The 25946-nt window shown below is 39.2% G+C and overlaps 2 protein-coding genes and 1 long non-coding RNA gene across 4 annotated transcripts in view; 2 read left to right on the top strand and 1 right to left on the bottom strand.

Moving 5' to 3' along the window:
• igsf3 (immunoglobulin superfamily, member 3) overlaps positions 1 to 6909 on the top strand; it is a 105003-nt gene extending 98094 nt beyond the window's left edge. Inside the window, exons 8-9 of the mRNA XM_086051916.1 lie at positions 437 to 877; positions 3127 to 6909. Of these exons, the coding sequence (XP_085908042.1) occupies positions 437 to 877; positions 3127 to 3377 (692 nt within the window). The 3' untranslated portion in view covers positions 3378 to 6909. The remainder of the gene's footprint in view (positions 1 to 436; positions 878 to 3126) is intronic.
• Positions 6910 to 14943: 8034 nt separating this feature from the next.
• LOC147136381 (uncharacterized) lies at positions 14944 to 17885 on the top strand. The gene is made up of 3 exons (XR_015089709.1): positions 14944 to 15133; positions 15349 to 15528; positions 16998 to 17885. It is a non-coding gene; the product is annotated as an uncharacterized LOC147136381 (long non-coding RNA).
• rpe (ribulose-5-phosphate-3-epimerase) lies at positions 16864 to 21936 on the bottom strand. Of its 2 annotated transcripts, XM_086052508.1 has the most exons (6): positions 21750 to 21936; positions 21381 to 21460; positions 19962 to 20101; positions 18655 to 18789; positions 17293 to 17379; positions 16864 to 17216 (listed from the first exon to the last, which is right to left on the bottom strand). In XM_086052508.1, exons 1-6 carry the CDS (start codon positions 21869 to 21871, stop codon positions 17094 to 17096), a joined length of 687 nt encoding a protein of 228 aa, XP_085908634.1. In that variant the 5' UTR covers positions 21872 to 21936; the 3' UTR covers positions 16864 to 17093. The 2 variants fall into 2 exon arrangements, with proteins under 2 accessions (XP_085908634.1, XP_085908633.1); XM_086052507.1 differs by lacking the exons at positions 21381 to 21460; positions 21750 to 21936 and adding an exon at positions 20756 to 21302.
• Between the last annotated feature and the right edge of the window lie 4010 nt (positions 21937 to 25946).

Below are 25946 nucleotides of genomic sequence, written 5' to 3'. Positions count from 1 at the left end.
CATTTTTCTTCACTTTCCAGGGTCTTTAACTGAGCAGTCTGCGCCACAGTTGTTTTAGCCTTTGGCTTCGACATGTTAGTCCTTCTGTGTAGTTGCTTCACAATGGCAGAGCTAGAAACCTGGATATCCAAATACAGGCGGAGAAACTCTCATGTCGTAGGCAGTTATTATCTAGCTGGAAATTTAAAAAGGCTAGCCCCAGACACATTTTAAGAAATAGGCACCAGGCAGATTTAATTGAGCAAGTGATGAGTGGGCTGGCACTCCAGAGACCAAACTACTTGTATACAAGCAATTAAAAAGTACATTTTCCGTAATATATGTCACCTTTATAAGCAGTCCAGGCAAACTGAGACTCGCCAATGTTCCAAATGCAGCAACTGAGCAATATTCAAAAAGGCAGAAAACTGACAACTGATGATGTGTATCACTGCAGAGGCCCGACTACAGGTAGAGGAGACGGAGTCAAACGTGACTGTAGCAGAGTCTGGCTCAATCCGCCTGGGCTGCAGCATCCCCTCGCAGTCATCGCGAGACTCGCGCTTCTCCGTGTCGTGGTACGTGGAGCGCGACGAGGACGACGAGCTGCTGCCGGCGGAAGAAGAGCGTGAGCGGGAGTGCGTGTTCTCCATCGGGCATGACGCCATCTTCGGGAACGGCAACTGCAGCCCCAGAGAGGAGGCGGGGCCTAACTCCCGCCTGCAGTTCGAGAGGAGCGCCTCGGACCAGTACAGCCTGACCATTCAGGGAGCCCGGCCGACCGACAGGGGGCGCTACTACTGCCATGTGGAGGAGTGGCTGCTCAACCCTCGCAACGCCTGGTACCGCCTGGCCACCAACAACTCTGGCTTCATTACTGTCAGTGTTCTGCAACAAGGTGAGCTCTTACTGTCTTTGTGTGTGTACTGTACATTTTAATGGCACTACTAGTGTATTGTAGACCAACTACGATATTCAATTACTTGTCGGGACCAACTACGATATTCAATTACTTGTCGGCATCATGGAGAAACCGGATTTGAATTTGGGTTAAAAGCTAGGTTCTTTGACATTCCATGTAAGAAATGAAAATTTAATATCGCGATTATTATGATTAAAATTATTATGATTATTGGTATTAAAGAAACCATTATAATGACCAAAATTACACGATTATTATATCGGTGCTGTCCTGTGAAAAACACATTTGCATTTTTCCTATTTTTACATGAATGATGTTTCCGCATTGTGAAAATTTAAAAATTTTTAAAAAGTTACCAAAATTGGACATACGTGTTTTTCACAGGACAGCGACGATTTAAAAAAATCCCTGATACTGTTCTGAAAGCATTGCAACACGTTTTTTTTTTTTTTTTTGTTAAATGTAAAATCTGCAACCTTTTTGACAAAAATTCTAAACAGCCACAACCAAAGTGAATTGTTATGCCTGTACAAAGTAAGACCCCACCAAAATAGCTCAGAGAATAGTTAGTCTTCATCTGACACCATTTGTCACAGAATCCCTGAGAATCCCTGTCCACAAGACTCAAAAGGCGTTTGACGTGATTCTTCCCCAAACAGTATTTTAGATAAGTTACAATTTGTTTCAGTTGCTATGGTATACAGTACTCGTACAGTGCTTCTCCTACTACTTTAATGATACACTTTTTTGTTGTATGAAAGAAGGAAGACGCCGCTTTGGCCATGCTCTTCCTGGTTTGCCAACTTCTTTCAGCCAACATCAAACATTATAAGAAGCTCACGTTAGTCCACTTTCCTTTTGATGTGCGGTATTCATGCTCGACATGTTTAGCTTGAGTTCTAAGCCTGGATGTACACTCCTTGGTTCAATTGACAAGATTTTGCTTTTTCATACAGTAAGTAGAGAAACATGGAATTGGATCTCTTTTGATGTGCTTCTGACCTTTTCCTGTCAACCCAAGAGACACTCAAAAGTTGGCCTCATTAGTGGAGCAATGAGTGTTTTATTAAACGACTTATACTTTGTATATGTTGCATGTAAAGCAGGGGTGGGTAAAGTGTGGCCAGGGAGCCAAATCAAACCTGTTCCGTTCTTTAATCTGGCCCACCAAACAATAATGGAGGTTGCAAAATGTCTCGCCCAGCCTTGTTCAAATGCCAGTTATTTGTGATGTAAAAAAATGAGACAAAGATCATTTTTAAAACACGTTTTTACACCGTTATTGTGACCTATACAACTCAATTTATTTATTACGTTTCTTTTTTTTTAAATCTTTGAGTGTGCACACCCTCTTATAAGTGGGATGTGTCATCTGTATTAACCAAACACATTCAAACTCCTGTTAAATGGGAGTCAACATACACCTGCTACCATGATCAACCCCCACCCCCCAAAATTTCAGCTTTGCTCGTGGGGTTTTCCTGCCCTTTTTCATTTGTTTATTTATTTTTGTGATAGAATAAGCTTGAAGCTTTATGATTTGCAGCTCTTTTTGTTTTTCTGGAACCTTAGCCATAGTCAGTTTGGAGGGAATTATGAGCACTTCAAAATGGCAATGTAAACAAAAAACCTTCAAGCTCCTGCTAGAAAGCAAAACAATTGGTAAGAAAAGCCTACAAGAACAACTGAACTTTTATTTGGGGTTAATCAGAGGTACTTGAATTTGTGGCAGGTGTATGCTGAATCTACTGTATTGAGTTTGGTTAATTGTGATCACAGCCACATCCCACTTTTGAGGGTGTGTGCACAATAATCCATTTTTTTTTAACGTCCCCTATCGTAAATGTTTAATTTGATTGGATGAATTGTGCAGATTATGCAGTAGGTCTCATTAATAATGGCCAAAGTATTGAAAAATGTATCTTGGTCTCATTTTGTGTCTCAAAAACATTGCATGTAACCAGGAGCGTGTTCACTTGTAATATTCACTGGACATTATCAAAAAAAAAAAAAATTCTCACCCTAAAACTGGTGAATAAAACATTAGGTCATGTTTGTATTCATTTATCTCAACTAACTACGGTAAATAATACACAAGAAACTATCTTCCATAAATGTAACACTTTTGTCCTTATTGTTCCCTTGAGCACAATAACAATGTTGTTTTTGCTGTTGCTTTTTGTTTCCCTGAAATGAGCTCATGTTGCTGTGTGTCCGTCCCACAGAGTCCACCGTCAAGTCTGTGGTGTGCTCCAACGACGCGCTCTTCTACTTCGTCTTCTTCTACCCGTTCCCCATCTTCGGCATCCTGCTCATCGCCCTGCTGCTGGTGCGCTTCAAGAGCCGCAACAACAGCAAGGGCCAGGAGGGCAAGAACGGCGCCCCCCTCCTGTGGATCAAGGAACCGCACCTCAGCTACTCTCCCACCTGTCTGGACCCGCCCGCACTCAGCCTGCACCCCGGCTCCGTGGACTAGCGCTCGAGCCGCCGCGTCGGCCGTCCCCACCGGGGGAGCGGATCGGGACGCCGCTTCCGGGATTCCCTGTCGTTCACTGCTGTCTTGATCCATCAGTAGATCGGCTGCCTGTGTTTTTTTTCTGTGTGTGTGAGTGTGTGTGTGTGAGTATGTGAGTGAGCGGCGTTCTCATTTTTGTGTGTCTCAGTGCTTCAATTACCCTAAATATTGGTCTATTTTTCAAAAAGGAGAACAAAACAAAAAAAAAAAAATCAGCACACTTTTTAAAAGAAGGAACACTCAGCATTGATTGGACGCCCCCCGCCCTGAAATAAAGTCTCGACAGTCCCGATCCAAGAGCAGCCTGGCCCACTAAGTTGGTTGCCATGGCGATGCTCCGAGCCCACTGACTCCATAGCTGGCGACTTGGCAGCCTTGCGGAGAGACAAAGGAAATGTCCACCTGGCCCCGCACCGAATTTGGCCCACAGAAGCAAGTCCTGGAGCAACACTTGCACACACGCACACACGCAGACTGCGAACAAACAAACATCTCCTACTCTACATCCTGCTGAGGATCTTCTACATCATTTGCCAAGACCTCCTTATTTCCACTCTGCGGTGTAAAAAGCCGATTGGTCCGAAGGCGGCTCCGTAAACGCGTCCGCTTACCTCCTGCTGTGGACGTTTTTACTCTCATTTGAATTAGAAAATTACACGGCGGGATTGGAGGACGGAAATTAAGATCGAACACATTTCCTTTCAATTTGTTCCGTACTTTTGTCTTCAAAAGATATGTGAAAAATGACTTTTTACAAAGAGAGAGAGAAAAAAAAAAAGCTCACATTGCTGAATGGAAGTAGTGTGTAGATAGTGTAACACACACGCACGTGGGCGATGGATGGAAAATGTTTGTTTTAAAGAGTTTTCTATTTATTGTTTTATACTTGTTTGCATAGCTGTTTTTGTTTTTGTTTTTTGCTTTGAAATTCTCTGCTGCTTCCGTTGCCTGGCAACTGCACCAAGCAGATGATGCCAGTAGGCTGTTTGATGGCGACCATGTGCTTAGAGATGCTCCTTTTCATACCAAATGAATTGAGTGTGAGTCGGTGTTAAAACACGATCCGGCGAGGACGAAAATGACTTGTGGCTTTACGTGTACAACATTCAGAAAAGACCAACAAAAAAAAAACGCTTCTTGCTCACTTCCAAGTTTATTTTGTGACGCTTTGCCTCAGAAGGATTTTTTTTTTTTTTGCGTGAATTTTTTTTTTTTTCCCCCGCTAGGCAGAAGGGGGAAATTGCATTGCCGTCCCTAGAATGCAAAGACAGAAAAGACTGAGACTTGAACCCTTTCACTGCCAGACTGGACCTAAAATGAAGAGGAGGGGGACAGAAATACAAAATACCCCACCACCCTCCCCATACCCCCCACCCCAACTTTGTCGTCTCAGTCGTGTCAACATGTATATTGCATGACAAAACCGCAGGAGACATTTTAGATGTTTTGTAAACTTGGAACTCTCTTGAGCGTCGTGTTTGTGTGACAGAACGCTGCCCCCAAACCCCGCTGGACTTCCTGAGCCCTGTTCATTTACCAACACTGCCCCCCCCCCACACACACGCACTCACACAAATACATTTGAACATGTAATGTTAGCTAATACAGCGGGTCCTTGGTATACAAACAGAGCGTAAAAATGTGGTCAAAGTTTTATATTTATGGTCTAGAAGTGTTTTTCATACAAATATTGACTAATTAAGACTACTGCTGTGTATAAGCATAGTTTTTGACAGAACTATGTCATAAACTGCGGACCCCGTTTATGCTGACGCTGTCGTGTGAAAAGCATGCAAGTGCAAATGCCATTTGTATGAAGGACTAATACCATTTGGAGATACGGCTCACCATCCTGGACAGTGTTGTCTCAAGAATTTAGTAGGAAATGGTATGAAAAGTTGGCACTGTGTGATACTACCGATGATACTGTACTACTCTCAACAACAAGCAGGGTTACAACCGGGAGGCTACGCTATACCGCACATGCCGAACTGACTCAACTGAAATGAACTATCGCAGAAAAATAATAATGAATTGCAGTCGCTGACTCGCACCACACCAAGCAATTAAGCGGCTACCAACACTACCAACACACAATGAGGGGAAGAATGTGACCTTGTATTGGGTTTTAAGGCTTCACATGTAGTACACCGTAGTGTATTTTTTATTGAACCACAAAACCATGGTGCAATTGTCAGGGAAGAAGCGGAATACCACAAAGAGGAAAAGGAGAGTGGATGGCAATGAACAGTCGCGTCACATTCACTGACGACATCCATGCATTTCAGCAACAGAGGCTCTCCACTCTTTACTTTGTACATATGATTTTTTTAAGTATAGTCAAGTATTACTGCAAAATGATATAAACTGTAGATACTGTGTTGGCAGCACGGCGGAAGCTGGACCTCAGTTACACGTAGTATTTACTTCAAATACGTTTTTTTTGTTGTTTTTTTTTAATTATAGCTTGTGCATTTTTTTATTGGCTGTCGACATTCACATGTTGACAAGGGGAAGGGGAGACGAGCTGAAAGTCACAACAGTGCTTTACGTTTGTACCAAATCCTACTAAATTGTCACAACTTGTTTATTTTTGCATTTGGTGATTTTAGTGCAGGACCAAAAATATCGATGTGGTCATAATTGTAAAGCCGCGTTCATACAAAATGGATACTTTATAGAAAAGTACTGTACTCAATCCAATCATCCTATCAACAACTGTAACCATGGTAACTTGTTTCAAACATCGTCACGCAAACCTCGACAATGGTAGCTTCTCATTCAAGTAGAAAATCCAATTTGACAATTATTATTCCATACCAGCCTCCATTTTCATTCATTTTCATCCAAAGCCCCTTTTTTTTTTTTCTTTTTTTTTTGACACGAGTCAACAGCACAAAAACACAGTACCGAACAATGTTCATTATCATACAAGACAAGAACACACACCTATTAAAAGAGTGTTTATATTCCTTGCTCTTGTGCACGTAAGCTGCCGCGTGGAGGTTTGCAAGGTGCTTTGGAACATGACCTCATTAAATTTCAATGACATCTTTGGTGTATTCTTGCTCCCCAGTCACCTACATTTCATTCTCCCACGTTGTCCCCGTCCGTGGCCAGGAAGCGAAGGACCGCTACCATCGCTGGAGCTGTACAGACGCGCGTTCTGACTGGTGTTTTTGTAGTAATACTCCTATTAATAATGATGAGGACCATCCCTAGCTGCCTCCGAGGGTCCCTTTGAGACGGTGTCGTAGCTGCCTTTGTGAGGGCTGCATGTGTCGACTGTTTGCTGGCTCCACATTTAGCTATCCAAAATAGTTTGTGGTGATGTTTTCGGTTCAGCCAGTGATGCTCGGTGATGTGTTTTTATATCACTGCGGTTTGTTTTTATTTCATTTTCTTCTGTTCCTCTGTCCAATATTTGCCATTGTGACCATTAAAAAGGCACTTTGCTATTGTCGGTTTATTGCAATAAAAATACTTACTGAGAGGCGGTTGATTTCATTCAAGTGCAAAACAAAGATGGACTTTTTTCACTTGTGGTATGCTGTGTACAGATTGTTAGTTTAAATTACATTTAGAATAAATAAAAAAATGTTTATGGAAATACTTAAAAATATATGTTCATTATTAACACCAAAATGTGTGAAATTAAAATATACACAGTAATATATTCAATACAATAAAATTATAAAGGTAAAGGAAAAAATGACGTATGCATAACTAAAAAGTAACAAATCAACAAAATAATGCATAGGATCTACTATTTTTTTGTAGTCATCAAAAGTAGGATTTTTAAAAATACAAATTAATAAAACATTGAATTACATGTACAGTATTTTTATTTAAGGGGAGAAATTAAGCAAGCAGTAAAGATAGAAATTGGATGCAAAAGATTGTTGATACATTTAATATAAATATATAATGTGCGTGTGTATATATATATATATATATATATATATATGTGTGTATATATGTATGTGTATATATGGGTGTATAGATAGATACATATATATATGTATGTATATATATATATATATATATATATATATATATATACTGTATATATATATATATACATATATATGTATGTATACATATATATATGTATGTGTGTGTGTGTATATCTTTACTAATAACTCTGACTGAAGCTCATGTGTGTGTGTGTATATCTTTACTAATAACTCTGACTGAAGCTCAGAGCAAGCGTGCGCCACCTGTTCATACATCACAGTGGCAGAAGGGGAGAGTAGCACGCACTGGAACATCAATCATCCGTATACTAATATAAATCATAGTGTGGTTGTTCTGGTATAGAGTTGAGGCCCTGCTGGAGATTTGGAGCAGCTCCTGACAAAAATCTGAGAGGAAGCCACACATTTAGAGCTAGCGGGCACATTTAATGCTTGTGTTGCTGTGAGCCAGCTCGCAACTTCAATATACAAAAAAAACCAAAAAAAAACAAATGTAAGAAATGAAACTGAATTGTCCCTTTGAGCATTTTTTCTTTGTCTTTTTGCCCCACTTTTCTATGCTGTAATCTTGAACAGATGAGAGGAGAGCGCTTTACTTTAGTGACCAATACTCTCTTCTGCCCTACTCTTAAATAACGTTAATTGCCTTGAACAAATAAATGTCTCACCTCAAATAAATGCCCTCAGAGTTCCACTTGGCATTGAAGTGAGCAACCTCCTCCCATCTCTGCCACTGTCATAGATGTTGTGCCAATGAATTGCGTATTCCTGAAAAAAATAAACGCCTTGCCTCAAATAAGTACAGTACATAATACTAAGAACATGCTAATACTAATAACACTTTTAAAAGATTACATTGTAGTAACTAACGGTGCCTCTTCTTCTCCACTATTTTAGAGCCGTGTCTCAGTTAATGGACTTGGACCTCAAATAAAAACTCCTCATCTCAAGTAAGTACCCTCAGTTCCACTTCGCATTTAAGTAACCAACATCCATCCCTTCTGCTTCACTACAATTGATGCCATTCTTTACTGAACACCTATATCAAATAATGCCTCACCTGAAATAAATTCCCATTCGCATTTAAGTGGCAATACGCTCCCTCCTTTCCTCTGAGAGTGTCTCATTGAACAAATACCTCCAATAAATTCATGCAAGCCTCTACTTTGCATTGAAGTGACAGTCACTCTCCCTTCTGTGCCACATTAATAAATGCTGTGCCTCAATTAATCACATTGTACTTGAAATTGATGCCTCACCTCAAATCACTGCATGCGGGGCTCCAATTTACAGTGAAGCAATCAACATATGCACTATTGAAATATATGCATCAATCACCTAGTACAAATACGCTTCTCGCCTCAAATAAATAGCTGCCAAGCTTCAACTTTGCACTGAAGTGACCAAAACGTTCCCATCATTTACTAACATGAAGAACATTAAAGACAGGCATATCGATGTGTTTGGCAAGCTGCGGGCTCGACGCCCCGCTACTTTTGTAAGAAAGCACAGCGCTTTGTGGGCTATGAGTCATATCATGATGCAAGCTTGAGTCAATACGAGGGAGAAATTCTGTTCAGTACAAGTTCAGCATTCACGAGAGCGTCAGAGCTGCGCTTTCCCAAACGAGGCGCTCTAAAGAGGCAGAAGGAGAAATGTACTATTGACGCAACATCGGCGTCCGGCAAGCTCGCCGGCGCCCCGAAAAGATCAATAGAATCACAATGAGAACGTCGCTGGGAAAGGTTTACACATGCTCACGCTGGAAACAAAAAGCAGATGTAATGATGTGCACTAAACACAAACACACCTGACTTTCACTTGCTGTTCTCTTTTTTTTTTCCGAGACAGCCCGGCAGTTGTTCACAAAGCCATCTGCTTGAAAAACTATACGTGGAGAAGGGACATCACTTCAAAACTCGCAAAGTAGTCAACAAACATTTTGTTATTTTGTGACTCTTTTAAAAATAAACAACAACAAAAACTCCGATGTCAAATTGCAAACTGCTTTGAAATCAGGTAGTATTAGACACTGGTGAGAAAATGAGTACAGTGGAGTATTATTAGGCCACAGAGAGTAGAAAAATAACTAACTTGCTGATGACAATAATAATAATAATAATAATAATAATAATAATAATAATAATAATAACTGTTAGAATAATAATAACTGTTAGAATAATTTATTCTTGAATGTATTTTTTGGTTATATGAAGACTTTCTTGTAGTATCATTAAAGGGACACTTGAATGGGCTGAACATTGTAAATTTTATAATAGGTCAGTCTGTAAAAATGATGTCAGCACTAAAATCCCCCCCGAAAGAATCTGTAGTGATTTAATTTTGTGATGACATTTACCACAAATTGGAACACCCTTTTTGTTGGTTTCGTGGTTTGTTACCCCCTCCCCCGGCCCCCGCCAATTTCATCCTGTCTGTCACCTAGTGTCTGGAAACGGTGACCAATCGCCACCCAAAAATGAAATAAGCAATCAATATTTTTGGGTGTATTTTTAGTGCGATCCAACATAACAGCAACCTCTGTTTTGCATTGCTACATTTCCCTATCAGGCCTAGCAAAATGTAGCTCTCAATTTTCGCATGGCTTCTCCCAAGGTCAAACCGCTCTCCACGTCTACACTTATTGCATCAACAAAATCTGCCACACCACCACACAGCCGTCCATTAGCAACCTCACGCATGCGCTTGCACTTTTCAAGTGTCCAAAATGTTCACTTTCAGCCGGATTCATCGTTCCAGCCGTTGAGCACGCGCGTGTCGGAGCCTTGCTTTCAGCTGCGTCTGACACTCAAACAACAAAAATGTCAATGGTCCCGCAAGCATGTATTATGCATTCAAAACATGCACAAACATGCAACATTTACCAACAAACTGAAATACCCTCTCCTCTCTATTGATACCACTAAATATGTTTGTGTGTGCATCAGAGATGGATTAACCTGCGAAGGTTGTGACATTTAACCCCCCCCCCCCCAACTCTCTCCCCTTTTTGTTCCCCAAAGTCTCACGATTGAGCTGTGGAGCTAATTAACTTCCAAGCTTTCATTGTTCTCTTTGGTTTGAGAACACACACGGGTCCATGCCAGCTAATAGGTGGAATTACCACAGAGAGAGGTGCGTAATTTATTTAGACGAGGCCTTTTTTTTGTCTTCACCCTTGGCGATATCACTTGATAAACAAACAGAGAAAAGAGGCTGAAGAAAACAACGTTGTATGTGAGTATTGGGAATCACTTTCTATTCATTTGATTGCTTCATAAAGGTTTTGCTGTTGCGTCATGGCCAAGTGGGCCATCCAGCAACCACACACGATACAAGGAACAGCCACTATTTGAGGAAATATAAAAACGATTATTTACGAGCCCCGCCAGGTGCTGCTTTTTTAGCTAGCAAAGGAAAAGATAACTGTTGCTTTTTAAGTTAACATAACTTGTGTTAAAATGTTTGCTGCTTTTTCTCTCTGTTGTAAACTTAACAAATACTAGAGAACAACGTATTGTAAAACAGTCAATGTTCTCCCTGTAATTCATACCTTTAATGTTGTCAGCTTTAAGGGACCAAAAAAGATTGTATTCATTATATATTTTTTAATTAATCGGTTATCAGAATTTTCTTTCTTCTAAATATTGGAATCGATATCAGCCTAAAAAAAAAATCCTTATCAGTCGGGCCTAGTATAAACATTGTTTGAAATTGACTCCTGTTCCCAAGTGTAGTTCAACACCAGCTTGAGCAGCTTTCAGGCCATTTATGCGTCCTACAATTAACACAATCCATGGCAAGTTCCGTAAAGTTTTTATGGCTGCCGATATTGACCTGGATGTAAGATATCATCACTTACATCGTTTACGCAGCATTTGGCCGCGAGGCAAGACAGCGAGTCTTTTGTTATGAATTTTGAGCATGTCGTATTTTGATTGTTAATATGCTCACGCACGCTCATATCACAAGCGAGGGCGGCAACAACAACAGCGGCGGCAGCAGCAGCAGCAGCGAACTCATCAACTCCTGTGGGAGGCCAAGTAATTATGACCGAGAATGCGAAGGCAAAGACTCGCCTAATGTTCCTTTTAGTGCCGGAGAACAGAGGAGGTGGCACGTGGAAAAATATTTAATACAATGCTGGAATGGAATGAAGGAGTGTGAAAGGGAATTAATGCAAGGGGGAATAGATGCAAAAAAAAAAAGTGGCAAAGAGCAAAGGGAGGAAAGAAGATGCAGTAAGTCTTGCCTCCTGGGAAGCGACGCTACTTCAAACACCCTCTTTCGTTAGTTCGCTGCATATTTGACTACTTCTCATACTTGCCACAGCCCTCATGTGACTATGGTGAAACTCACAGTCTGGTTTCATAACGCGGGTCAACTGCACAAATAGACACACTGTGTGTTCAATCCAGTGTTTGTTTTTTGGGGATCACACAAGGAGATTTTGGCTGCAACCGATTTATAATTCATATACTTGATGTAAGGGGCCACAATCCACTGTTGTTTCAGAGAACCTCACGTCCTGAGGGATGGAATGAAACACGAGCGGCGTCTTATTTCGTTTGGCATAAGATAATGAAAGCCAATACAACAACTGCGATAAAAGAAAAACATTTAAAAATGAATGCCGAATTTTGACACAAAGAGACATATTGACATACTATATTTTTGACTAATGTGTGCAACTGTAGCCACAGGAACCTTTACCTTTAATGTGATGGTGTATAATTTTATCTCTAATCTCCTGAGACAACTCTCCTTCGCGTCCTCTGGTCCGTGTTTAGTGTAGTACACACCATGTCACCAAACAGCACAGTGACAAGTTGTCAACCTTTAAATAGGCCAACTGACAGATTACATTTAACTAGGGCTGTCAAAGTTAAAGCATTAACTATGGAGATTAATTTAAATGCACACAAAAAAAATAACTCAGTTAACTCCGTTTTATTTACTTCTTGTTGCAGCTGACCTCTGCTCACTGTGCAGCCAAACTTAGAGGAGGACTGTCGCAAAGACAGACTTTTACTTGGGTTTTACTTTAAAAGTTGCTCGACGGCTCATTGGAGAGATCCAAAATATTTTGCACACTTTGCAAAGCCAAATTCAAATACCATATTAGTTGTACATTTTTGGTCGATCAACTGTTGCATTTTACAGGAAAGAATTGTATTCAAAGACCAAAGAAAGCCATTAGAACAGTCTTTGAATTGAAATATACTTATATAGGTTTTTACTCAAGCAAATATCGGTTCCAAGCTTCGTAAAAAAGATTTCTTGAAAAATGCGATTAATCGCGAACAACAATGGAAAATTTTGCGATTAATTAGTTTAAAAAATGTAATCACTTGACAGCACTACATTTAACACATCCCTGTTTTTGTCCGTACTTTTGTCAATGTGTGTATATTTTTGCAGTATATGCATTACAATAAAATGCGGATTATAAGGATTTCAAAAATACTGTAAAGTTGTTATTAAAGTGAGTGTGCTGGTATGACTCATCAAGAATCAATACTTATGTCTCTGGCTTGAGGCACATTTCTTTCCAGTAAAGGCACTCTGACTAAGAGTCATTCTAGTAATATCATACATAATATAATCGCGCTAAGCAGAGAGCGTCATTAGCAAACTTTGAGTGTGTGTCTCTTATCAAACTCGGTGTGACAGCTCTTTGTGTGCGCGGGATTTCGAAGAGAGAGACTTTGAGGTGAAATTCATCACTCAGGGACTCCATTAAGTGACACGCAGTGAGACGTGGCACCAAATCCATCCGTCTGTCCGTCCAGCCATCGGGTGACATTAGCAGTGCCGCATGTGACGGAAGAAGGCACATATTTAAAATGAGTTCTTTGTGGGAGAGCAAGCAGAGGCTTTTCACAGCTGACCTCCGCAGACCTCCGTCAAGGCCCAATCTCTTAACAAAAGTGAAACAAACATTTGTGGAGTTTCATATTTGTAGTTGTTTACGTTATCTGCCTACTTCCTGGTTGGCAAAATTGAAAATAAATTGGGCACCTTTATTGAGATCCACACTAAAATGCAAAGGGTATTTCCAACCACAATGCAACATTTTTTCCCCACCTGCTGTGCCAAGTGGCTTTATTCTCGTAGAATTACAACTTTATTATAAAATTAAGATTTTATTCTCATGGAATTCAATTCTGATACCATTCTTGTACAATTCTGACTATCCTCATACCGTGATGGCTTAATTCTCATTTAAAAAATAACTGTTCTCATGAGTCATGATTTTATTTTCATAAAATCGTCTTTAGTCTCATAAAATTATTTTTTTCTCCCTCAATTGTATGCCTTTATTCTTATAAAATAAGAAATGTATTTTCATGAAAATTTGAAATTATTTAATTCTTATAAATTCTGTCTATTCACATTGTATTACATATTAATTCTCAAAAAAAAGGTTCATTTCATTCTTGTGAAATTAAGGATTATTGTAAAATTCTGTCTTTATTCTCATGAATTTTCATTATTGTTGAATCATTATTTGATTTATCAAAAACATTGAGATTTTAATTTTTTAAATTATTTTAATTCTTATAAAACCTTATTTTCCTATTACCGCTATACTTTCATTTTAAAAAAGGGACTTTATTCTTGTAAATTATGATAGTACTGTATGATCATGAAAGTACAGCATTATTCCCCAAAAATGGTGATTTTATTCTCATAGAATTTGACTGTATTCTCATGAAAGGATTTTATTCTTGTGAAATTATTATTTTATTCTTGTAAAATTATTATTTGAATTCTTGTAAAATACCATTATGTCTTCACTTTTCATTTTGGTAAAACTAAAATTTGATTCCGATATCAAACGTTTATTCTCATAAAATTGTACCTTTACACCACCAAATATTTGGACTCTGCTTATTAAATTGCATCATTACTGTACAGTATTACAATTATTTTTCTGCTGCAGAAACACAACTAATTAAATGGTGATCATGATGATGATGATTCTCGGACTTTATTTTGTTAAAGTGGAAGTCAACCCAAACTTCTATGCAGGCCCACTAGTTGAAACAATGCATTCTGATTAATATTGTGTTTGTGGAATAAGAGTTAATCCAGCCGTTTTAGCCATTTGTGGAGGGCGGCCATTTTGTCACTTCTGTCGACTGTAAATGACATCACAGTTGCTCAGGGCTCAGATAACCACCAATCATGGATCAGCTTCAGCAAACAGGTGAGGTGTGATTGCTCTTAACTGTTTTACTTCAAGTTGCATCAGCCTTTTTGTAAATTTTGTTGGACTAAACTGACTGCGTTCTTCTGTTATTCTGACTTTATTCTCATAATAAGACTTCTTTCTGGTAGAATGATGTCTTGATTGCACAACATTGAGCTACGGGGAAAATAAGAGTGCTGGTTGTGTGTGCAAATTACAGCACCTGTGGATGTAGTTGCCATGGCAGCTGAGCAGGAAGTTTCTCTTTCTTTCTCTCTCTCTCTCTCTCTCTCTCTCTCTCTCTCTCTCTCTCTCTCTCTCTCTCTCTCTCTCTGCCTCTCTGTCTCCTGTGACTCTAAGGTCCAAGTCAGTTGTATATACGGTATCTGCAACTTGCTTCGGCTGCTGACATTTGCATTCACGTCGCTGGCAATCAGTTGCACAGAGGAAGAAATGAAGCAGTAACAGTCGACATACAGTACTGTATGTCTGAATATAAATGATGGAACAAGTTTGTGTAGGCGCTGACAGCGACAACAATGCGTGTACGTGCTTTCAGAGCTCGCGTCGCCATACATTAGCCCCGCAATCGCTCGCATGGGGATTCTAGGTTAAATATTCACAAATGTAACATACAAATATGTAATGACGGAGCACGCTTTCAGCCGATGGCATGCGACGTAAAAAAAAAAAGCAAAAAAAAAAAACAAAAAAAAAATGAAAGCATCAATAATTGAACGGTCTGTGATTTGCCTTGCAGACGCGTTGCTGCATTATTGAGTGCGAGTTTGAAGCGTGTCGCCAGTGATTCTCATCGACAGCGGGCACCCGTCCTCCGCGCAAGACACGCGTCAAGCATCTTCGCCCACATTCCAGTCAGGTACGAGATTGCGTATCGATCGCGGGCGACCTTCAATCAACTTCTGCAAACAAGCAAACGGTGAGTGATGAGCTCAACGCAGCCATTCAGTATGTAGTTGTTTGACCTTCAGGTAATTTGAATTCATCTTCATGTACCACCGGTTTAAGGGGAAGGATGGTATCACTGGGAACTGTTTTCAGATAAATGTACTTGTTTTCCCACCACAAACTTATTATTCCAAAATAGCAATATGTTTATTTGAATATTGCAATTTTATTCTGGTATTATTTCAGCTTTGTTCGTGGAAAATTGTGTCTGTTTCTCTGAAGATTATATTTTTATTCTGGCAAATAGTATGGGGTGAAATTATATTTTCACAATACAATTTACAGTAAGAGTGGTACTCTTAATACCCGATGTTCTTCTGGTAAAATTACAAAAGAAATGTTGGTAATATTCCAACTTCATTTAGGAACAATTTTTTTCCTTAGAATATTAAAACATTATTCCTGTAAATTGCCCCCCTAAAAAAATCTATTTATATCTAATTATTTATGTAAAATTGTATCTTTTCTAAATGTGTCCGGTTAAATAGACAATTTTCTTGCACAAGAATTTGCAGTTATTTTTTTTCTGAATATTGTAATTTACAGTAATTTGTTTCTCACAAAATTGCAACTTTTTTCTTGTACTATATAATATTTAAAGTACAGTCCAAGTAGGACCAAGTGTTCATCAAAAATTATTTCTAAAAAGTATATTTAATATTTTTGGATGACACTGTCCAGGGTTCTTCTTTACCTCTCTCACCAAGGCTCTTCTCCCACGATTGCCCAGTTTGGCTGCACGGCCACGTCTTGGAAGAGTTGTGGTCGTCCCAAACTTCTTTCATTTGAGGATTATGAAGGCCACTGTGCTCTTAGGAACCTTGAGTGCTGCAGAAATTCTTTTGTAACCTTGGCCAGATCCGTGCCTTGCCACAGTTCTGTCTCTGATCGCCTTGGCCAGTTCCTTCGACCTCATGATTCTCATTTTCTCTGACATGCACTGTGAGCTGTAGTAAGGTCATATAGACTTTCCTAATTAAGTCTAATGAGTTTAAACATAGCTGGGCACCAATAAAGAAGCAGATGCATCTCAAGGATCAGGATGGCCAGTATGTGAGTTGAAAATGAAGGTTGCTGCAAAGGGTCTGAATACTTTCCTTACCAACTGTGTATATATCTGAAAAGTTGCATTTCATTGGAAACCCCCTGACTCTTATGCCCATTCCCTCTAATTTGCCATTTCTTATATGAAAATGGAACTGTTGTCTTTTAGTTTGAATGGCTTCTTTGTTGTGGATCCAACACACTTCTGTCAAATTCCACCAGAAACAAACAAACAAACAAAAAAAAAAACTGTACACATGAGTATGACATTGAAGGCTTTTTAATTAACAAAATCAACTCCCACAGATGTTTGCCAGAAATGAGTGTATATACACAATAGATAGAAAAAGCTTTTTGGATCATTTCATTTCCAAGTAAGTAAAAAAATATTTTCAGGAATGTTTTACGGGCCGGCTTCTTTCACATAATTGTGACGGTTGGTCCGGTCCGGCCTCACCTGCCACATCCACCAGAGGTCATGAAAAGGTCATCTCAGCGGTCCAGTGAGCGTTTCTGGATGGCTTCTACAACGGCTGTACGTAGGAGGGCGATGACTGAGCGAGGGTCGTCGCTACCGATCACGGCGCTGCCGGACACGATCATGTTGGCGCCGGCCTACGTGTGACGGGAGAGTTTTAAGGTTTGGGCTCTAGTCGACGAGATTCTCAAGATGGAGCATATTGTTGCTCACCTCAGCACACTTGTAAATGGAGTCGGGGCCCACGCCACCATCTACCTCGATGTCCAGCGAGGGGAACTGACGCCTCAGCGAGCTCACCTACTCACAACAGGAAAAAAAAAATGTTATATGTTATGACTGCATGTCTACTTTTCAGGGAAATGGCAGAATTCGTTTTCCTAATATTACAGCTTAAAACTAAATATTTCCCTCATAACATTAAAATCTTATTTTTGTAATATGACTATTATGGAAATTTGGCTTTGTTAATGGAAATTTGTGGGATTTTCTAGAAATATTACAACTTCATTGATCATTTCGTGTAAAAAAAAATAATTATTTTATACTTAAAATATTGCAACCCTTTCCTCGTAATATTACAATTTAGTTCATCTTAACAGTTCTCATGTAAAATGTATTTTCTCAGAATATTACAGCTTTTGAGGAATAAAATATATAAATATTTTATGGACTATAAAATGCGACTTTTTCCTATGCTTTGAACCCTGCATCTTTTAGTGTGACGCGGTTTATTTATGAATTTTTAGAAGCAATTGAGAGCGAAAATAAACATCTTGGGATGAGTTGAATGAGCATAGGGAACGAGAGCCATAAATACATTCATCTCTGAAGTGCAGTCTATGCTCATCTGCGAATTTGTGTGACAATGAGAGAGAGCGAGGTTCTGAAACTAGCTGCATTCTGCATTGTCTGGGCGGGCCGGGGAGGGTGTCGGGAATTTGGGGGTAAATTGCAATATCACGATATTACTAGCAGCAAATCTGTTTAGAAGCCCAAGCTGTTTTCAATTTGTGCAGTTCCAGCACCCTCTGGTGGTTAGTTTAGCCGAACACAGCATTGAGAACTCCATAGACAATGATACTTTGCGCTGCTGAGCTAAAAGGAGCGCATGACTGGCCAAGCCTATTTCTATGTGAATGATGTACAAAAACAGAAAATTTTGATTTTTTTTTTTTTTTAAATTATATAAGCTCTTTTTTTTTTAATTATTGTGAACTTTTTATACATCACCAACCTCTCCACAATATCATGATAATTAACGTATCGCGAGGTTCATATCGTGACGTTATCGTATCATGACATTTGGATATCGTGACATCCCCAATGTCTACTGTACAACATAACACTCTGTCATTTATATTATCATTTTGATGTTATTTAGCTACGTTGCTACACCTGTGTAGCATCCAAGGTGTAAAGTCACTCTTTGTCAGTCAAAAATTCCCACTTGTCTCATCCGCTCTTGGAGCGCACATAGACTCCATTCACTGAAGTCAGCTCAAACGAGTAACGATAGCACAAGAGTCACCTATTTATTAGGTTTTGAGAGGCACCTCGGGTTGCTGATAGTACCTTAGGCATCATGTCCTCCATGAACTTCTGTCCTCCGAAGCCAGGTTCAACAGTCATGACCAGAGCCATGTCAATCTGGTTGGCCCATGGTGCCAGCATTTCAACAGTAGTACCGGGCTTTATGGCCAAACCCACCTGCACACAGTCAACACCACAGATAAGGGCATATCTGTGATGGGATTTTTATGTAGTAAAAGCAGCCCTTACCTGTGACTGACAGAGGACTGGAAGGGGTGTGGCCTTACACTTTCAACAATAGACATGTCCACTAACCCAGCCATGCATTTCAAATTATGTTAAATTTTTCAATATGTTAATTAACAGTGTTTCACCGCATATCGGTAATTCCATTTTTTTGGTGGGGGAGCAGGGGTGGGGTGTTGGGGCAAATACTCTCCGTTATTCCCTGAAAACTCATCTATCTGCAGCTTTTGTGCACAGACCAAAGTGCTGTCAGCAATCAAGTATTAGATTTTTTTTATGGAGCTTTGGTGCCATCTTGTGGCTTCTTGATGGCATGGAACTGCAGTGGAGCCTTGACATACAATACAATACAATTTTATTTATATAGCGCATTTCATAACAGCTAGAGCTGTAACAAAGCACTTTACATACGTTTAATTCATTCCTCAGACTGAAAACACTATCGCAAATTATCTTTCCCTCAGGAAATGAATGGAAATGCTATTAATTAATTTCAGCCTCCACCAAAACAAAATAGCAATGTTAAATGTTCGTTTTTTTTTTTTTTTAATTTAAAAACAGCACTGCATTAAGTTTATAAAAAAAATGTGCAGTAATAACATTTAATGACAATTGAATACAATTTAGAATAATTTGTCACTCTCATTCAATTCAACGCACATTGTGCTGCTCATTCTGGTGTGTGCACCTTGGCCACCAGGAGGCAGTTCAAGACAGACATACGGATAAACATGGAGCCAGAGGAGACGTCACTGCTCAACAGTAGTTATTCGCAGAGTATACAGAATATGACTGAATATTATGTTGTTATCTACATGTGCTGCTGCACCATTTATTATCATTGCTTATGTGTTTCCCATTATTGTTAGCATAAACATTAATTTAGCAGACTAAAGGCTAAGTAATGTTGCAAGGCTTTAAAGTAAAAGTAAAAGAATGAGGAAAAAAAAAGCAAAACCTGCATTTACTTTTACTAATTGAGAATGGGGGGCGGGGATTAGAATTATAAATCCGATTTTTGTGTGAAAAATAAAAATCTGACATTTTATCTCCCATCCCATCTGTTCCATATTTTTCATCATGTCTGATTGCGGTAGTGTCACCTTCATGCCACTCTCACGGATCTCTTTGATGAGGTTCCCAGGGTTGCTGGTGGCCTCCAGATGGAACGTGTACTGGTTAGCTCCGGCTGCAGCCATGGACTTCACCCATTGCTCGGGTCTCGACACCATCATGTGCATATCTGCAACGGCCGTATAATTACCGTAATACACTTGCACGACTTCAATGAGATCGTTAAAGGGGCATTGTGTAGAATTCAATGGTATCTAGTGCATGACGGTGCCTTAGAGAGACCACACGCTAACCACCAATTTCTTCAGCAGAGGTTCGAGCAAAATGTTATCACAAATGACTTCTAGTATTCCTTCAAGTGATGAAGTAAGTGCACTGCATTTGTTACACATGCTGCAGTCATGACGCTTTGGAACTACGTTTGCTAAGTTTGTCTCCTTCAGCTATGCGTAGCAGAAAGATGGCAGCGAAACATGGCAGCCTCCTGGAGGATAGGCGCACCTGATGTAATATAATTCTCAATTACTAGACCTACGATTATATATACACAGGTGGTACGGAAAGTATTCAGAAATTTTTCACTTTCTGTGTCATTGCAGTCACTTGCCAAAATCAAAAATATGAATTTCATTTCTCATTCATGTACACTCAGCACCCCATTTTGACAGAAAAAAATCCAGAAATGTAGAAATTTTTACAAATTTATGAAATAAGAAAAACTGAAATATCATATGGTCATAATGCTCAGTATTGAGTAGAAGCACTCTTTTGAGCTCGTACAGCCATGAGTCTTCTTGGGAATGATGCAACAAGTTTTTCACACCTGAATTTGGTGATCTCTGCCATTCTTCCTTGCAGATCCTCTCCAGTTCTGTCAGGTTGGATGGTGAACGTTGGTAGACAGCCATTTTCAGGTCTCTCCAGAGATGCTCAATCTGGTTTAGGTCAGGGCTCTGGCCGGGCCAGTCAAGAACGGTCACAGAGTTGTTCTGAAGGCACGCCTTTGTTATTTTAGCTGTGTGCTTTTGAAAGGTGAACCTTCGATCCAGTGTGAGGTCCTGAGAACTCTGAAAGAGGTTTTCCTCCAGGATATCTCTGTACATGGCCACATTCATCTTTCCTTCAATTGCAACCAGTCATCCTGTCTCAGTAGCTGAAAAACACCCCCACAACATGATGCTCCCACCACTGGGTTTCACTTTTTTGATTTTGCCAAAGGGCTGCAATGACACAGAAAGTGAAAAATTTCAAGGGGTCTAAATACTTTCCGTACCCTCCCTCCCTCTCTCTCTCTCTCTCTCTATAAATATTTATATATATGATAGAACATGTTTTTGCATATTATTGATTAATAGTGTTTTGCTTTTTAGAATGAATGAATGAACACTGAAAAAAAAACATTCTACACACTGCCACTTTAACATAAGGGCTTTAACATATATTCTCACCAAAGAAAGGGTCTTTGCCTACAGACTTTCGCAGGCATTCCACCATGGGGTGCCCAAACGTAATATTGGGGACAAAATGACTACAACAAAAAAAGAGAGAAATCAATTTTGCAGTTTTAGATAGATAGACAAACACACAGTAAACTATTCAAAATAAGTGACGGGCAAGTAAAACCAAAACGAATAGACATGAGAACAATTTGAAATGATAGAAACCATTCTTTAAAACCTAACAGTAATTTCGTGAATTTTGTTCAAAAGAAGAGGCTAGTTTACTTTTTAGCATCTCCTGTTGCCCTCGTGCATGAGGCTAGAGGCTATCCTTTAGCATGCTAGCTAAACTGGCTGTAAAGAAGTGACAAAGCTGACCCGTCCATGACGTCAAGGTGCAAATAGTCTGCCCCACACTCCATCATCCGCACACACTCGCTGCCAAGACATGACAGGTCGCTGCTCAGAATGGACGGGCCGATTTTAGCACTGTATGACATGATCACACCAAAGTCTTGACTGCTCGCAGCCGATAAGTTAGCGAGGTAATGTTTACAAGCAGACAGCCAAGAGCAACTTCCGGTACAGACCATCAAAATGTTTTGTGACTTTTTATTTATTTATTTATTTTATATTTCTATTTTAGTCTTAAAAATAGACCATGTAGTCTATATTATAATGATATTATTGTTTTTACTTTAATTGTGGGGGAAATACCTGATTTGTAGTGCAGCAGATTTTTTTATATCTTAAGGGACGTGCTCCCAAAACAGGAAATACAGCTTAGCCTCAGCGTTTGGCTTGACAAATGAAACAGGCCAAGCGCTTTACTTCCGCCTTGAGAATAAGATCATAACAGTCACTCGACGCTAGATGGCGCATTACTCTTGAGGAAAGAATACTAATAGAAGTCACTCATGTACAGGCAGTGCAAATCGTTAGTCTGGCCGTCGCTTGAAAGTGGATGTTTTTTGTCCAGCCTTGATGATCATTTCACAGGCAGAGAAACTCAGTGAACTCAATGTCGTACCAAAATTATGCTTCCGATGTCTTTCTCCATAAGAGCCCTCAGGCATAAGGATACAAAGCCAATTTTTCAATAATTTATCCCATTTAAACCTCTCAAAATTTTAAATTCAGTTCGAATGGTACATATACATACTATACTATATATATATATATATACATATATATATATATATGTACATATATATTTGTCTCGGAAATATATATATATATATATATATATATATATATATATATATATATATATATATATATATATATATATATATATATATATATATATATATATATATATATACCATTAATAGGGTTGTATTGACTTTGACATTATTTTCCTAGTAGAGAAAACCTCCACTAGCTTCATTCTCATTCCATTTTGAAGACATTTGAACACATCCCCAAAACACATGTTGTCTGTTTTGATTCAGGCAGAAGGCTGCTGAGCCTTTTTTTTTTTTTTTTTTTTTTTAGAGAGCCGTGTGCGCTTCCTACGCTGGATAAACACAATCTGACATTTATGAGTTTTGCCCACATTTTGCATTACCGCTGCAGAGCTGGAAACAACATGGTGGCACGCACGAGATGATCTTTGAAACTCTAGAGAGAGCAGAGTTGGAATAGGTTGACACGTAAAAGAGGGGCCTCGAGAGTCTGCTGGTCATAAATAACAGACATGGGTAACTGAGGGGCCTTTTAAGCACAGGACAAACAAAGAAAGCTGAAGAAAACAGCTTCCCGTATTCTGGGAACACTTCATACAAGATGTTGGAGATCTCCAGTTTTCCATTGGTGAAGTCAGAGGTCTCTCATGTTAGACTTGGCTCATCATCTCTGATCATGTTGAACATCAGCCGATTACGACGAGTCACAGACCATCATGTGACACTCTGAGGAAGGCGATAGACTGCCGCCAAAATATGTCAGGTAAATGACAACCTCATAAACCTGTCTGAGATAAAAGAACCAACAAATCACCGCAAAATACAACCCTATTGTTGTAATTTTATGCTTTTTTAAAAATCTCAAAATAACGCAATACGATTTCCGTTACAGTTAAACTATTTCAGTAAAAGAATATAATTGTTTCCCCTCATGATATAACAATATCGATAATTTGATATTATACTAAAAAATATAAAATATACAATTGGTCTCTGAAAAAAAAAACGTTAATTAGCTTGAAATAATACAGTAGTCATATACAAAAGATTTCACATTCTTCCCCCTTCATAATATTACAACTTTTTGTCTCGGAAAAAATTAAAACTGAATATTTATAGTATGATAATTATGCCAATTACTGGTATGACTTTTTTTTATTGGGAAAACAATTTTGAAAAAACCAAAAACATATTCTCCAAATATTACTATTTTATTCTCCAAATAATACAAAGTTATTCTTACCAGAATACAACTTATACTTTTCAGTATGGCCATGTGCAATACTTCTAAATAAATGGAACTGAGAGCTGTTCCTAATATTTTGACTTCACCATATGAATGCACAATGTGCTAAAAATGTCTCAGAAAGTGTTTGACAACCTCATGCATGCATTGTGTTGTTTTATAATAGAAACCTGTTATTACTGATCAAACCCATGTTTTCATTCGCAAGTCTGCACACCCCATGTGCCTCTCTCAAAGAGGGTGAGTGGAGGGGGGGCGGGGCGTTGCGGGAAGAGTTCACACTCAAGAAAGAGCTCCTCAGCTGAATAGTCCAAAAATGTACTGGATTGCATGCAAAGGTGACGCGTTGCAAGCCCTTGCTTATCTTAACACATTCCTCGCCTTCTACAGTAAACACCTGCGATTATATTGACACTCCAATGCCTTTAATCTCCATACCAGAGCTCTCGATTATTTTGTCTCTCTCCTACTATTATTTTGATCATTATTATTATAATCATCATCATAAGGAAGCAGGATAGAGCAGGACACGAAGTGCAGCTTGCAGGATGCTGACAACCTGTTCTTTATTGCTCATTGTTAACTGCTGTTTCCTGAGGAGACTGATACTGTACGTATGTTCGACGTTTCAAAACACACGCACACACACACGTCATTGAAAGTTTAAACACATGTAATAAACTTTAAAGTGAACAATATGCACACACACATAATTCAAATCGCCAGTGGTGTGATTTTCAAGGTTACAGTTGTGAAATGAGATGTTAAGTTTGTAATAAAAAATAAAAAAAACACAGGAGGCAGTTAGGCGGGCCCAGCACAAATGTACTATCTGGATTTATTTGCGTCATTAAGGTGCACAGGAGTTCGAACTGGTGTAAATTCTCCTTTTCACGCTTTGTGAACTATATGTATACTCTGAATGAGCCTAATGAGCCGACGGATGATAGATCTCTTGTTAAACATATTTTGCTCCTCAGTCATCTGTAATGGTTCATTTCTTTGAGTATTTTCAATCAGTTACAGTCATACTCTACCCAATGAGTGCTTTTCATTTCTATTTTTTTTTAAAGTATTATTTGATGTAAGTAAGTAAGACATTCTAATGAAACACTTGCACAAGTATTAGGGCCAAAGTGGAAATAACTAACAGAATTGAAAAAGAAAAAAGAAAAAACAGCAGTACAGCAACTCAAACGTGATCCAGCTTACAAGCTTTTGAGATACAGCCAGCCGTTGCTTGGATGATTTTTTTATGTCTTGCATTGTGAGCAAAGAATACAGTTTCCAAACACTATTGTGGCAACAAACTTCACAACAAGAAGCAGTTTTGGCACATAGTGAACAGCTAAGTTTTCATAAAAGAAACCAAGCGCTTCCTTTAAGCTGTTTAATGCCACTCCCAGCTGACGTTTATTGTAAAACTAAACAAGAAAGAGAATTAACCATTGTGTGGCTTAAAGTTAACACACGATGCCAAATGCTTTAGGTGGGCAAAATTAGTCATTACAAACCTTTAAACAACTTGCATTTGAACACAAGCGGAGGCAACACATGCAGCGCATATGAACATTTTTACAGACATATATTCTTTATCCTCTAGAAAGACAACTAATGACATTACAACTTAGTTTAGATGGTTTCCATATGTGTTTTATTATGAAATCTATGTATAGTTTTTCTGTATGTAGGATATTGCCTCCTGGTGGCCATTGCACATACATCAGAAGAATCACAACAAAGTCCATCCATCCATCCATTATCTGTACCGCTTATCCTCACAAGGGTCGCGGGGCGTGCTGGAGCCTATCCCAGCTGTCTTTGGGCAGTAGGCGGGGGACACCCTGAATTGGTTGCCAGACAATCGCAGGGCACACAGAGACAAACATCCGCACTCACAATCGCACCTAGGGGCAATTTAGAGTGTCCAATCAACTTACCATGCATGTTTTTGGAATGTGGGAGGAAACCGGAGAACCCGGAGAAAACCCACGCAGGCACGGGGAGAACATGCAAACTCCACACAGGGAGACCGGAGCCGGGATCGAACTCACGACCTCTGAACTGTGAGGCGGACGTGCTAACCAGTCGACCACCGTGCCGCCCACAACAAAGTCAATTTTTAAAATTCTATTAAACTAT

The sequence above is a fragment of the Filicampus tigris genome, chromosome 14, assembly GCF_054856515.1.
Source record: "Filicampus tigris isolate MCC_2025a chromosome 14, RoL_Ftig_1.0, whole genome shotgun sequence".
Taxonomy (NCBI): domain Eukaryota; kingdom Metazoa; phylum Chordata; class Actinopteri; order Syngnathiformes; family Syngnathidae; genus Filicampus; species Filicampus tigris.
This window is presented reverse-complemented; position numbering and strand designations above follow the sequence as displayed.

Excerpts from the sequence above, each read along its gene's own strand:
- rpe (XM_086052507.1), bottom strand. The coding sequence starts at position 21,047 with ATGAATGTGGCCATGTACAGAGATATCCTGGAGGAAAACCTCTTTCAG. Across the intron at positions 20,102-20,755 it reads GCAGAGATCACCAAATTCAG|ATATGCACATGATGGTGTCG; the intron begins GTGTGAAAAACT and ends CGGCCGTTGCAG. Across the intron at positions 18,790-19,961 it reads TCCGTGAGAGTGGCATGAAG|GTGGGTTTGGCCATAAAGCC; the intron begins GTGACACTACCG and ends GACTGTGTGCAG.